The sequence below is a fragment of the Tyto alba genome, unplaced genomic scaffold (assembly GCF_018691265.1).
Source record: "Tyto alba isolate M040663 unplaced genomic scaffold, T.alba_DEE_v4.0 Super-Scaffold_10, whole genome shotgun sequence".
NCBI lineage: Eukaryota > Metazoa > Chordata > Aves > Strigiformes > Tytonidae > Tyto > Tyto alba.
The window spans coordinates 22,761,483-22,776,599 of record NW_024881262.1 but is presented as its reverse complement, the minus strand read 5'-3'; the positions used below and the strand labels follow the sequence as shown (position 1 = coordinate 22,776,599).

The window sequence follows — 15,117 nt, the reverse complement described above, 5'->3', positions numbered from 1 at the left end:
TGCTGCTTCTGTGTGCTGTGGTGCTGGGCTTGGCGTGGCACAGGCACCAGCTGTGGCTAGCACAGGAGACAAGTAGTGCTCAGTAGTCAGAGGGTTCTAAAGTTCTTGTGGAGAGGGAACACCCTGACCCTGGTGTAGGAGGTGCCCCTGCATAACCCTACCCCGCAACTAATATGGAACATTAGTAGACCCTAGTAATTCTACATATCTAGATAATTCCAGTAGCAGCATGCACTTTATTTTTGCAGCTAATTCTGAGCCCTGTGCCTATTTTATATCATCTCAGCTGCCTCTTTCTCAGAACCGTAACCCGAGTGTCTGCTATAATGGTTTTGTCTGGTGGGAAGCCTAGCAGGCCAGGGCAGGACCCTTTTTCTTCTGTAAGTTTTGGTGTCAGTGTGTGTGCTATACTTGTTCACCTCCACCAGCATTCATGCTTAGCAGAAAAGGAAAGTAACTTAGAAAGACTTTATCAAGGTGACCATGGGTAAAGTTCTGGTGGGAGGGACCCATCTGTCCCTAGTGCCGGAGCTGTCCTACTTGATCTGCATTGATAGAGTTCCAGGCAGAAGAGATCAGAACCAGTATAGAAGAAGAAACTCAGTCCAGAAAATAATTATTATTTTAGCAAGCAAAAAATGTGATGCATAATACTTTGACAATGACTAAGCAGTGAACAGCATTATAGTGAATGATTATATATGTCAACAGTTTCTCTGGATGCCTCCCACAGTCTGTTGACACCATCTTCTCATTATGAGGATTGAATTAATGCCAGAAAGCCAACATCCATCCTCCTGTATCTGCCAGACTTGGGGAGTGGATATACGTGCTGGGTCAGCTGGAAAAAGCAGTGCACAATTTTATCAAGGTCTGAATAACACTGTGGCCTGTGTTGCCTCACAACTGTGATGGTCACTGCAACATTTATGTTTAAGGAAGGGAAAAAAACCAGTAGCTTCAAAAATTTGTCATGCAAGGGTCTGTGATGAGAATAAGTGATGTTGTTCTATAGTGGTTTTCAGTCTTTTTTGTGTTACAGACATCAACCCAGTTCCCTGACTGACATCAGGGAACAGTTCAGGAGTAGGTTTTCTTATTCTCTCCGGTCCTGGTGCTATAACATCATTGTGGAGGTGAGCTGTATCTTGTAAGAAAGGGCAAAAAGACCCTGACAGCAAAACATCCCATGAAACTTGCTGAGGCAATCTGGGTTAACTGGATGGCCTGACCTCTGGATAGAAACTGGCAGATGCTGTGTTACAGAACACTTTATTTTTCACTATACCATGACACTGGGAAGTAGAAAAAATGTTAGGACACTTGGATTACCTCAAGATCATCATCACTGGAGCTACGCTTTTTTCTCTGAATTGGTGCCCCAGAGGCTTGTGTAATTTATGTAGGTTGTCTTCATTATCTCAAAAATATTGTTGCTTAGGCTCAGTTTGGTGTCAGAACCAAGAGTTAAGTTCAAAGTGTCTTAAAGTAGTAAGAGCTGTTGGGTGCAGTTTATGCCTTTTCCTCAGTTGTTTCTTAGCATGTGGTAATTTCGGTGAAGAGTCAAATTCCGACAACGGAACCGAGCATTCCTCCTGCCCAGTGGAGTCAGTGGCCCTGAGCTGCCTGTCAACTGCGGCTGGAGCTGCACAGGCATGAAATGTACCATGATAGGAGACGAGGGATCTCTACTTGAAAAGATTGGTGTTTAGAAGAGTTTGGATGATATTCTGTAAAACTGTTACTCTCACTAATAGCTGCAATTATGCACTGTGCTTTAACATGCTACAGAGTTGCAATTTTCATGCTGGATTAAATATATTTATACTCATCTAATTTTGGGAGGTAAGAATTTTAGAGCGACTAGGACTTGGAGATTGACCATCCTGGGCTAAATTTGCACCCACTGAGAAGCTGAGGTCAAATATTTGAAGAATATTAGAATACAGAAGCAGTAGGAAACACAGCATTCAAACATACTAATATAGTCGAACTAAGCACGAATAAAACACTGCGACAGACAGGAGTAAACCAGCCAATTGCTGAGGATTTTCAGCTTAATCTGACAGTTTCTTCTTACATTTTTTGAGACCAAAAAATTATATTCCCAGTAATTCTTTTTATCAGCACTAGAATGCAGAATCGTAGCAGATTGGCTTTAGGCCATTCCTTCAATTTCAGTGAGAGTTTTGGGTTTTGCTTCTCAATTTCATTGCATTGGATTTTGTTAATTTGCAATCTAATAATTACTGGCAATTGAAAGACATTCAGCAAGCTAACATACGTCACTGATCTGAGAAGATTCTGAAATGCTGAGGTAGAAGAATATCAAAATGTCAACACGCTGCAATTACAAGCAGCTGTGATAAGAGTCAGATATAATGACTTCTGTTCACCTTCAAGGATAAAATTGGCAGGTATATAATTTTGTCTTTAACTCTGCTAAAAGGTGCTTATGTAAGGCTTATTTAGCAGTTTGGTTTTTTTTTCTAATGAAGTGTCAGATCGTATTCTCTCTTTAAGTGCTCATGTTTTTTCCCGTGGAAAAAGCTAGCACTCACACTGCTCACTGGATTACCAGGCATGTCCTATGTAAAACACATACAGTGCTGAGAAGAACGCTGGATTATGGTCAGTACTTCAGATCCAGAAGTACTAACCTAACTAATCAGCAGGAGATCCAGAAAAAGAAACAGGGATGATCATAGTCTACAGAGTTAGATAGAAGATGTAAAGAAAAGGCCTTGTTTAGCCTGGCAAAGGAAAAGGGGAGACACAGCCCTATTTTGACAGCTCACATTCCCTGTTAGAAATTAAACTTCCAACTCTAAGGATCAGTGGTCATTGGAGTGGATTGCTGGGTAGCCTCTATCTTCAGAAGAGTTTAGGACAGCTCAGGCAGTTCTGAAGAATAGATTAAGTACAGCTGTTCTTGTCTTGAGGCTAGGGAACAGATTGTATCACCCCTCGGTGTCCCTTCAGACTCTGCTATCAGTTGTTCTAGTGCAGTTGTCCCAGCCGGAATCACCCAGTCATAACCACGGGTATAATTTTGCAGGTTTTCTCTGCTGACACAATATGAGACTAGATAGTCCCAGCTATTTTTCACTAATATTTCCTTGAAATAGTTGCTTTTTTACATAGCAGTTGATACCCTCTCCAGAACAAAGATTACATCACCTCCTTTACACTCCAAAATCGGTCTGTACGTCTACACCCAACCTTAGTCTTGTGAACAGGGTAAGTATGTAAGCCTGTTCTTCAGATACTCACTGGGTTTGAGTGTCTGTATTTGGAGAGCATTTTAAAAGCTTATTCCTGAGAACACGCATATTCTCTTCCATGCTTTTATGTTAGTGGTTGGGCAGATGGCTTACAGGACAGATGACCTGAAACAAGAATTACACGTCTCCAAGATGGTGATGCCTCCTTGTACACCAGCATTTTTTAAAGTGGGGCTTGGGCACAGTGAATATTCTGTATATTTAATATGGTTTATGGGTAATTACTGTATCATTGTAGATGACCTAGCAATGCAACTGTAAGTGCTTTGTCAATGACACCAGCGAAGAACTCGTCCAAAGTGGAAAAACAACCAATGCAAAAAAAAAAAAAAAAAAATCAAGCCTGAAATGCCTATTCATGGATGTAAGCACCAGTCATGTTGCTCTACAGCTTTACTTCAGCTGGTTTATCCTGCTTATTTCTGTCAAGCATAGCCACGGCACTGAACTCTTTGTTCTAGCTGCTTGTCTAGTCCTATATATATTTTAATAAGCTATTTTCACACTTAAATACATTAGCTTTTCTGAGACTGCTTCTTATTTTACATCTCCTTAGAACTGTTAAGATCTACTGGCAGACTTACTGTAGATTTCTAAATTTCAAAGCTCCAGGATTGTTGTTTGTGTTTTAGCCTTGGAACTTGCTGTCTTCAGAATTCTGGTAGGGATATGAGAATTTGAAGCTTCAAAGCACAGTGTGATTCGCTGCTGCTTCTGTAAGTTCTTATCTGGTTTTCTCTCTTTGTCTCCTTTTTAGGGAGAGGTTTGCATTTTTTTTTTTTTTTTTTTTAGTTTGGCTTACCCTTTTCTGTCCAAACACATTGCTGCTGTATTAGTGGCAGCATGCACTTTTTTAAAGACAATGTAAACAGATAAATATAATAACATTTTTGCTGAAAAGCCAATGTCGCCATAATGCGCTATCTATTTAGCAAATAATTGTTTTGGTAAGTGTTAGAAAGGCCAAAATTACAGTACAACCTAATTCTGCATGTTAGTTGTTGCATACATGAAAGTTTCTGTGAAACCTCAAGGAAATTCTTCCCAGAGGAATTTTTCTGCATAATGGACAAATGAATGAAAGAGTAGAGAAGAACAATCTCTCTTTGGGGTAAAAAGAGAGGCAGTTTGTGCTGCAATGTTAATAAAAAAATACAAAACCTGTCTACTTCTACAAAGAACTGGCCTGCTTAGACACCTACTTTTCTCTCAGTACACTACTGTGTATTTTCTTCACTATAAAAAATAACTCGAGTCTTCTTCATAGTGCTCATACTGCACAGACTGGAAATTATGTTTTTCAGGCTTTTAGGAAGCAACATCAACCGAAAGAAAATTTGCCACTTCATCTCTATCCTAACCCAAATCCACACACAAATCTTCAAGTTAAAGATCAAGCTTGAGCTAGCTTACCGGGCAGAAATAGGTTGTTTGACACTAAAGCTACAAACACTGTAGAGACGAGTTATCTACCAATTACAACAGCTTATCAACCGCTAATCCAATTAGTCTGCATGGCTTCACTGTTGCGTGGCTCTCTTCGTCCTCTCAGGCTCAAGGTAGGCAGTAATTCACATACACTGATATAGCTAACACTTGCAGGAAAGACAGGATCTAAACATTCTTCTAGAGGAGGATACGTAAATCACTAAATATCCCAAGAGTAATTTAGATGCTGTGATCACTGGTGCAGGCAGTATGTAATCACATTTTATTGACAACTCCTAAAGATCAGTCTTCCTTTGAAACTGCCTGGAGTGAAACTGAATAGAGCGTGGCTAGAGAGCCCAACAGAGTGTACAGGGATGGGACCTGAGCTGGCACCAAATGAGCCGCTTTGGGTAGGGGAAGCGCTAAAAGCCTCTTAGCATAGTGCTGGGCACTGGCCTGCATCCACTGCTGTGAATTTACACTATACCTTAGAGACAACCGTTTGTAGAGAGTGTGGCAGGTTGCTTACACAGAGCCACGACCCTTAGCACATCTAAGAACTTCTGGTAGTATGTTTTTTGGAATAAAAAGGCAAAAGCTGTGTAAGTGATCTTGTAGTAGAAAACTTGCAAATAGTTACTGTTTAAATAAATATTGGACCTTAAGCATTTTTTTAAATTCATATTGATCACTTCAGTAATCTCACCAATTAATTTTTTAAAATGCTGTGCTTCCTTGGACACAGGTTTGGGAAGCTACATTTCATCTCAGAGTATGTTATCACAGCTTTATAAACACCTGAATGCAATATTGGAAAAACACTGACAAGAATCTTAGACAGGCTGCTAGTAGGTACCACCCAACAACCCACAAAGCAATTCCACTTACCACAATAATTGGGCTCCTAAATGTAAATAAATGGGCTAAAATGGATGTAAAGTCTTCAAATATGTTATTAGATGTGTGGTTTGTTTATTGGTATCAATAATCATGTCATATTTTCTTTCTTGCAGGAGGTGAAGTCACCAAGCCCAGATTTGCTCAGTATTTCCATGGCAGCCTGGCCAGTCTTACTATCCGGCCAGGCAAAATTGAGAGTCAGAAAGTGATTTCCTGTTTGCAGGCCTGCAAGGAAGGTCTGGATATTAATTCTCTTGAGAGTCTTGGCCAAGGAATAAAGGTGAGGGATGAACTGACATAATCTTTGATAAAAATTTAGAGCTGATTTATGAAGTGGAGAGCCCAAGGTAGAGTACACACAGTACAAATGTACTCCCAGAAGCAATGTAATTTCCCATAAAGTCATGCAAAGAAAAAGCAGAATGGTAGAAGAGCTGTGACACTGCAAAGAAAAATGTTTCCATTATTGCAACGCTAGATGCTCAGAAAGTAAGGCATTGCTGATATTTCAGAGTCCATAGGAATTGCCAGGTCATGTTCTCATGCTTGTTTTTGTAGTTTTACAGAAATAGACACGATTCCAAAGAATTATGGGATTCTGATTGCAGGTAGCTTTAAAGCAATGGAAAACATAACTGGAATATCTTTCATCTAGAGGCAACTCTGAAAGAAGTCCCAATGCAGTAGTACTGACAAATTTCAAGTGTGTTCTGAGAGGAAAATATTATGGGACATGAGAATTGGACACAAAAAAAAAAAAACTGAAGTCAAGAAATTAAAATTTTACATTTGCATATAAATCATTATCTTCATTATGCAAACGACTATCTTTACTGATATTGTCACGCTTTTTCTAAGATTGAAGAACAACAGACAGAGGGAAATCCTCTTTAAATTGATATAGTGGCCAGATTGCTTTGCATTCATTAGGACAAATTCTGTTCTTTTGGATACATATGTAGGATTTTGACTACAACTTCTACAGTACCTACATGAGAGGCACTTTGCATTTCCCTTTACTGATACCATTAGTAGATAATGGGTGTTGTTCTGCTTAGTGTGTAAACACGCTGTTAAGCTCCTTCCTAGAACACAAATGACAGTACCATCTTCCAAAGGAGCTGAGCTTCAAATTCAAACTGGGAAGATACTTTGGCTGCAGACTGTGCATCCTGTGAAACTGCACAGGTGGTTTTTTTAGTGTGTTGTTTTTCAGTGGGGAGGAGGATGGTGCTGTAACACTTGATCTACAGCACGCAGTGAAAGTGCCATGTGCTACATTTTATTAGCTAAACCTTTTGATTCTGCAAGATAGGAGACTGACCTGTAATACACTCAAATGTCTGTGTAGGTGATAAGTTGCTGTGGTATAGTATAACCGATATGTTTTGTGAAAACAAGGGTAAAAATGAAAATTGGAAGTGCAAAGGTAAGGAGGAATTTTGCTAACTCTAGGTTTTACATATGAGCAAAATACCCTAAAGAAATATTTTTTTTTTCTTCACCTTACCAAGGACATTGTTAAGAATTTCACATTGCTGCTTCTCCCAGCAAAATGACACACTAATAAGTAAAAGCTATTTTTAAAAGACAGTGCATACAAAAGAGCAGATAGGGTGTTCTGGAAGGCAAGTGTATATGTCTACCAGTAAGTTTTTTGCTGGGATTTTACATTAATTAAAGCAGTACACACTAGGTCCATGGTGCTTAAAAGCATAGTAATTCCTCCCCTATTGTCACACTCTAAGACTTGACAATATTTGAGTAGTCTTGTTTCATGGGCTTGGAAAAAGCCCTGTTATACCACCCATTGCTGCTCCAGTGCGGGTGATTGGCTTCCTTGCAGTGGGAAAATGAAGTGCAGTGGGGAAAATTAAGATGAGGGATTGTTTTCTGCCTTTTCTCTCTTTCACCAAACTTCAAAACATTTTCATTTGCCAAATACAGATGAGGCATAGTGTTTTATTTAAAGTTATTGTTTTCATTTTTACTACCTCAGCAAGCTTAACAGTCAATGCAACAGCAGGGGGCAAAAATGCAAGGAGCAGTCAGAGATAGATTGTGGTAGGGTGTCTTATTGGGGCTGACAGAAAGAAGCTCGTATGAAAGCGGAACAGTTGGCACCTGACCTTAAACAGAAGATTAATAAAGAGAAAGGGTTTCTGGTGTCAAAAATAAACATACCTGATCTTAGACAAGCATGTGGAACAGCTGCACAGATGATAGGTTCTGTGTGGCTATTTATATGGCACTTAGCAGAGTCAATGTTGGCAAACTGATGGTGGAAGGTGTTTCTGCTGGGCACTGGACTCATGAAGCTTCACCCTTTAGCCACCTAAGAAAGAGCAATGCAGCTGTTACACAGTTTGTGACACTCGTGTTGGGCTGGTTTTGTCTGCAGCCTAATTTTCAGATATCTGTAACAGCTCTCAGAAACACTGACTGTCTAAACTGTTGCTATTTTTAGCCTTTTTTAATGAGAAAGACAAAAATGGCTCAGGCTAGGCCTTTCCCCAGTCCCTTTGGCAGCATTCCAGCTGTTCTGGCAGCTGAGCTATTAAGTTAACTGGCTAGCTAGAGTCTCCTTTTGCTAATTTTATTACCTATTACTGCTAGCTTACACAAAGGAAAAAGAAGTTTATGCAGGCTGTGACTCATGTTAGTCCTCCTCTTTGTTAAAAAATACCCTCTGGTTTATTTTGACCTTCCTGCACAAGCCTTAAACCCAGTCCTCTGTGTTCTGTTTGACAGAGAACCCTGTGCTTTACTCTGTTCTTCACAGTCTATTTGCTCTTTTGCTTTTTAACCTTTCTCGTTGTAAGGAAGTGTAGACAACCATTGTCTGTATATAATCGAAGATGTTCATATAGTCAATATGCAGCTTTGGGAGGGGACTGCATGTGAGAGAAGGATGCATTTCTTTGTGGTTTGTGCTGACAACAGTAGGGTAAAAAATGAAGGGGATTAATCTGGTTTTCTCTGCAATGTAGATAGTTTGCTGAACCAATTTACAGACAAAAAAATGGAATCAGGATGGATTATCATGAAGATAAAATTGATCATTTGTTATGTGAATATAGTAGCAAAGTTTCTTGGTCAGCAAGACTGTTTCATGTTCAGTGCAATGGACTAGAGAAGGATCAGGTCTACAAGAATAGCCACTGACTTTGCAAGGTTTGTTGGCTCAAATGAGCAGCTGGCTTTGTGCATGTAGCAGCTCCATCTTAAATCATGACACTCTTATTGATCATGAGACAGAGAAAGGAGAATCCCCTTTACTGTGTCTGACGTTAATGAAGATGTAGGAGGCAAATGTTACAATTATTTTGTTCATTCACGTTGAAATATATCTCAGAAAGATAGCCCAGGGTAAAACCAAACGGAAAGCAGAAAGAATATGCTCCTGCATGCTACTCTGGTTTAAGACAATATTTTTATATGGAGGATGTGTTTAGCCTAAAAGAATTACATGGTAATAATAATGATGACAGTAAGTTAAAGTTTTGAAATAGTATCAGCAGTGTTGAGAAGGTTGAGCAAAGTACAGCAATTCGGGATTGGTTTACTATAATATTAATTACAAAAGTTTTTATTCAGATACGAAATAGATGACTGATACAAGTATGTGTTTTAGGGATCAACGTGGATTCAGACAACGATAGCTAATAATTTTGTTTTCTTAAATCATTAGATTTTAACCTTACATCTGTACAACAATCCTTAAAAATGTCTTATATTCTGTACCTGGTACCTTAAAGACTAATTACATGCATTTCCCCTAGTATCACTTCAACCCTTCCCAGTCAGTCCTTGTCATGGAAGGAGATGACATTGAGAATATAAATCAAGCCCTCCGAAAGGTCTCATACATCAACTCAAGACAGTTTCCTACTGCGGGCGTACGACGTCTCAAAGTCTCATCTAAAGTCCAGTAAGTTATACTTCAGCTGAACTGATTAGAGTAGGAATATTTTTAACAAACTACTTACTTCTTTAGACACGTAAAAAGATTTTTGGCTAAATCACATCGCTAAATCATACTTTTATGTTATTGAGCATAAAGGATGAATTTCATTTACTTTTATGCTGATTTACATTGTGGTTTTCTTTTGATATTGTCCTTTTAAGAAACTTTTCTTGTTAATGTAATTTGCTTGTATTCTGTTTATGCTTTGGAGCATATAGTCTGGACTGAACACTACTTGCATTTATTACATTCTTATTTTATTGTTCATTTTAAGAAGTTATAGTTTCTTCTGAGATAGCTAGAGCCATGACTTTTTAAAGCAGGCCTATTACATCTTACAGATGACATAGCTGCAAGAACAGTAGTTGTAGCTATGCTTGAAATAGTCTTTGTCTGTCTGTATCCTTATATGGCTGCCATCGCTGAAGTATTGGTGTTGGGTGTTAAACAGAAATCCGTGTCCTTCCATTTTCATGCAACAATAGTGACACTGGAAGCAGTCCAGTTTGCACGCTCCAAGGCTGGCCCAAGCCTTGTGCCAAGATGAAGTAAGGTGGAGTTTGTCAGGAGATTCACTTCCAAAGCACAGTGCTGATTCATATGAAAATGCTAATATAGGCCCCTTTTGTCCCCAGTAAATACTGGTGGGTGCCAGAATGAGTTCATGATGAGTCCAATGTAAATGGATAAATAGGCCTTTTTATTCACACATGACAAGTTAACCATATTATATTCATTAGATATCCCTTCGAGAATCTAATGTTAGGAAGACTATAATTAGCTGTTATCATCTAATTAACTGTAATTTTCTTAACCATTCACTACTTTGGTAAATGTCAGTTAAACATCAAAATATTATTCTCATAGTGACCTTACAAAAGACTGAGCTTGTCATGAATCTGTTTGCTAAGCTGTTCCTACATAATTTCAGTGTGGATAGTTGTGGATGTGGGAGGGGATGGGAGAAACAGAGCTGTAACTGTCACCTCTGGCCTGTGTGCATGGTGGTACAGATGCATGTCCTTGTGTGTGGCAGTGTCCAAGTCTGGAATAGATTGATCTGAGACAGTACAAAAGGATGAGAGCCATCAGGTGGGTTTTGGGCAGCGCAAGCGCCACGCACCTCTGATGTGCAATGTGTTACATGCAGTTAATGAATAATATCTTTTTCAGATGTTTTGGTGAAGATGTCTGCATTAGTATCCCAGATATAGAAGCGTATGTAATGGTGTTTCAGGCCAATGAGCCCAAGATTACAATAAGTGGGATGGACCATTTTGCTAGACCAGCTGCACAATTTGAAAGTGAAAGAGGTGTTAATTTGTTACCTGACATCAGGATTGTCAGCACAGTCACAAAAATGGAGCATCCAGTGGTCTTAAAAGAACACGACAGAGGTTTGTGAATTTCTTTTAAATAGTATTACTTACTCTATAACATGACCCCTCACATATGTTTAAAGTGAATTGAATTAAACACATTGAAAAATGTGTTAGATAGTGATAGGTCAGTATGCGCTTCAAAAAAAAGCAGCTTTTCTATTTAGTGTCTTGCCTACTTCAGAAAAATTCCTTTCCACTCTTCTGTACATATTCTGTTCAATAACATGTTCTCATGAGAAACTCTCCATTTGTAACAGAATTCTGTTAATTGTACTGATAAAGTAGAAAGCAGTAACTGACTAATAGTTGGAGTTTTAATCTGATCTTACATTTCCAGCTCTGCTACTGACTTGTTGGTGATACCTGAGAAAAAGTAGTCTTGTCCCTCAATTTCACACCTATACAATGTAAATATAATAATTTGCAAAGATTTTTCTCCATGATGACAGTTTATGCTAATGCTGAGCAATGTGTGTGTTATTATTTGACACTACTTGAATGTTCAAAAATATAAATAAGGTTTAAAATAATTGTCTATAAAGGAATCTTCCTTTTGGATGTTTGTGTGCAAGACAAATGATAAGCCTAGTAATCTGAGGAATCATTCTAAACAATATTTGTTGGACTAGAATAAGCAGCAACTAGATGTACATCTCTTGAAAAGTTAAAATCGCGAATGGCGTGCAAGTGTAGGGGCCTGGATTCCCTGAAGCCATGCTCTGTAATAAGGCAGCTTATAGCTTTGCCTGAAACTGCCTGAAAGTGTAGCGTATCATAATATCAACTGCATACATTCTTGCATAGAAAAGAGTGATCATTATGCATCATTTAAGACACAAAGCATGTATGGTCCTCCATGTCCCTAAATGTTATGACATGTTCAAAACTGTTTAGTGAATTAGGAACTACTGCCCTCCAGTTTAGTTCATAAATTTCATCTATCCCCATTTTTCCCAGTACAGTTAATGACATACCTACTGTTGTAACACCTTGTAACCTAAAAACCCTGAGTTTCACCTTGCAAAGGAACATAGCACCATTTCTTAAACTACTGTTTAATTCCTTGAAAGTTGGGCGCCTCCTAATGTGCCATCTCTTGCTTACTCCCACCAAGAGGCAGCAGCCTGGCCATGGCTCTGCGCCTTACTTACTTGCAGAGGGCCCCCGGAGGGCCAGTGTGTTGCTGTTTGTCCTGCTCTGTAAAGAAATCAGTGGGACCCTGCCGACTGCTAAGTTGCTGGCCCTACCTCTCCTGTCTGCCCACTGACAGCCAGAGCAGCAGAGCTGACCCTCGCGCTGCAGCCCAGCTTTTGCCTGTCTGTCACAGCTTCCCATGAAATAGTCCAACTCATCAGCCTTAGCAATATTCAGATTTGTCTCTCCTGCGAATCTGGTTAAGCAGTCTTGCCAGACACTCCGTGCTAAGTTGACCAGAGAATTAAAATATTAAAGGGAGCGGCTACTCTTTTTCCAGCGACAGAATTATACTTTTTAATCGTACATACTGAAGTATAGTTAGTTTACAACTCAATTTCTCCAAGTCACACAACACAGGATCTTGCCATTTACAATACCATGTTCTTGGGTAAACAGCCATGGTCCTTGTAATGCAAATTCTTTATGGGCTGTAGGGTAACTGAGAGAATCATCCAAGAATAGATATATTTGACATGTATTTTTCCAGTTTGGTTTTCCCTGAGAAAAGAATGAATGTGTGATATCAAACTGGTATCAGTACAGTATTGAAAACCAGAATTGTTTACATGGATTTATTTCCAGGACCAAATTTCAGTTTTCTACTTCCAGTACTGTTCTTGAATGCTTTTTATTACAGAGTAATATATTTTTCATCTATTTCACTAGGTATTTGTAGGCCGCCATCATCATAGCACCTCAACAGGCAAGACAGACACTTCTCTTTTGATTTGCTTCAAGTATGCTGTATTTAATATCAGCAAAAAAACAATTCAGCCATATTTGCAAAAATTGAAAGACCTGATGCAAAACACATAAAGAGACTGAGCTGTTCTGTGATCATTTATCTTAGTTTCTTTTTTCTTTTTTTCATGGTATATGCCATGTGTTCACAGCCAATAAAGCAGTGGTATTAGAGGAAATGCTCCACAACTTGGATTTCTGTGATATTTTGGTCATCGGTGCAGAACTAGATCCTGAACAAGAGTGTTTAGAACTAGACCGTGTAGAGCTTCAAGGAAAACATCTAGATGCTACAAATTCCACAGCAGGATATTCGATTTATGGTAAGTTCAAGAACTTTGCTTTCCCTTATTTCTTCCCATCAGCAATTAAATTATTGGAATGAAAGCACTAATGTGAAAGAAAGTAGGCAGAAATCTGTGCTGTACTAGCTATAAGATATTTCAGGAGACTGTGTCTCAAAAAAACCCGGTCACTTCTTGATCTCTGGGTGTAGTGTGTTTATGCTTTGGAATACAGCACAGCTTTGTCTTGATATCAGCATCCCTCCTGCTACTCCCCGAATAAGGACAATAACAACACTGCTTGCTTAAAGTGGGCGGGTTCTTGTGGACCATCACAGTGGAACGTGGGAATAAGGTGTCTCCTCAGTGTGCCTGTGCAGTGGTGGTAACTCACTGGCCAGGATTTTTTGATTACCAAATAATTACGTCTAAGTCTTTGCTGTTGTATTTGTTCCTCTCATTATGGACCTAGACTCATTTCCAAAAAATATTCTCACATAATTTAGTATCAGCCAAAGGCTCTATTGGGGAATATTCAATGCACTGTGATTTTCAAATCATTCTGCCAAATTTTGTGTTTTCTGTGAACATTTGATTTCTCCTCTACTGTACAGAGCATTTTTTACATAGCATCTCCTTAAGATTACTACTGCTCTACCACCATTTCAGGTGTGGACAGCATGCACAACTACGAACAGGTTCTTCGGCAGATTCGATATCGTAACTGGTTCACTTCTGCCGCCTTTGACAGAAAGTTCAGAGTCAAGTGCTCAGAGCTAAATGGACGGTACTCTAGCAATGAATTTAACTTGGAGGTAAGCAGTCATTTAGTAAAGTTTTCTCTTCCAGCACTGACACTGAGCACTAGCCTTTTCTTTAAAGAGTTTTCTTTAAAATATGTAAAATGATTGACACATTCTGGTAACTATAATCGAATAGAGGAAAAATTCTAAGTTCCACTCAAATAGGAAGTTGACTTCTCCTGTGGGCATTCCTCAATGTGGGGTCTGTATTCTGCTGCGTATGTAAGAAGACCCTTCTCTTGACCTCTGTTAATGCAGAGAATTGCTCCTGTTCAAGTGGAATGGAGGCTAAGGTCATCATCATTTTTCCATGATGTAAAATCTCCTACAGGTGTTTTTAAAGATCTGTATGCCTTCTTGAAATTAAATCATTACGGCCTCATTATTTTCCTTAGATTAGTTATTTATTTTACTTAACCTAACATACTTTTCTTTCCTGCAGCATTCATTTTTTCAGTTTTTCCAAGCACTACCCCCTTACAACAAGTTTTATAATTTGTTCTTCATTGGATGGAGATCATTCCTGATAATTTATAGGATTTCAGATTTCTCTGGGGAGGAAAGTCAGTATACAGGTAATAAGTATATAGGGTGGACTTAATCTGTCATATTCTCTTGGATCCACTGCCCAGACATGGTCAGTTGCCACAGAAATATTTAGGTAGCGCTCTTGAGATTATGTGTCCTGGTACTAAGTCCAGTGCAGCACAATGGCTCAGGGACTTAGAATTACTGCTGCTGCACCTCAGCAGGAATCATGGACCTATTCTGAAGAACCAATTTATCCAGACTAGAACCCAGGCACCAAGTAACTACAGGAAAGGGTAGGACCTTCTTTAGCAATAGGCTCAAAACTTAAAAATTAGGTCTGAAAGTTTTTACATGCTTACGTTGTATTGAAAAATCTTTTCACCTTAGCATTCTGCAGCCTTGACAATGACGTCAGGGTTTCTGCTTATAACATAACTATTAGTAGGACAGAGAACTGATATGGTATCTTCAAAGAAAGTCACACTGAAAGTAAGGACGCAGAAAAAAATGAAACCTCTTTTAACTCTCTCTTACCGTTTTGGTTTTAAACTCACCAAGTTTGATACATTCTCTATCAGTGTTCAGAGTGACAAATCT

General features: G+C 39.0%; 1 protein-coding gene across 1 annotated transcript in view; it reads left to right on the top strand.

The window, feature by feature from the left end:
* CLSTN2 (calsyntenin 2) overlaps positions 1-15,117 on the top strand; it is a 396,925-nt gene that overhangs the window by 367,266 nt on the left and 14,542 nt on the right. The window contains exons 10-14 of the mRNA XM_042796569.1: positions 5,729-5,895; positions 9,398-9,546; positions 10,756-10,979; positions 13,055-13,225; positions 13,856-14,001. Of these exons, the coding sequence (XP_042652503.1) occupies positions 5,729-5,895; positions 9,398-9,546; positions 10,756-10,979; positions 13,055-13,225; positions 13,856-14,001 (857 nt within the window). The remainder of the gene's footprint in view (positions 1-5,728; positions 5,896-9,397; positions 9,547-10,755; positions 10,980-13,054; positions 13,226-13,855; positions 14,002-15,117) is intronic.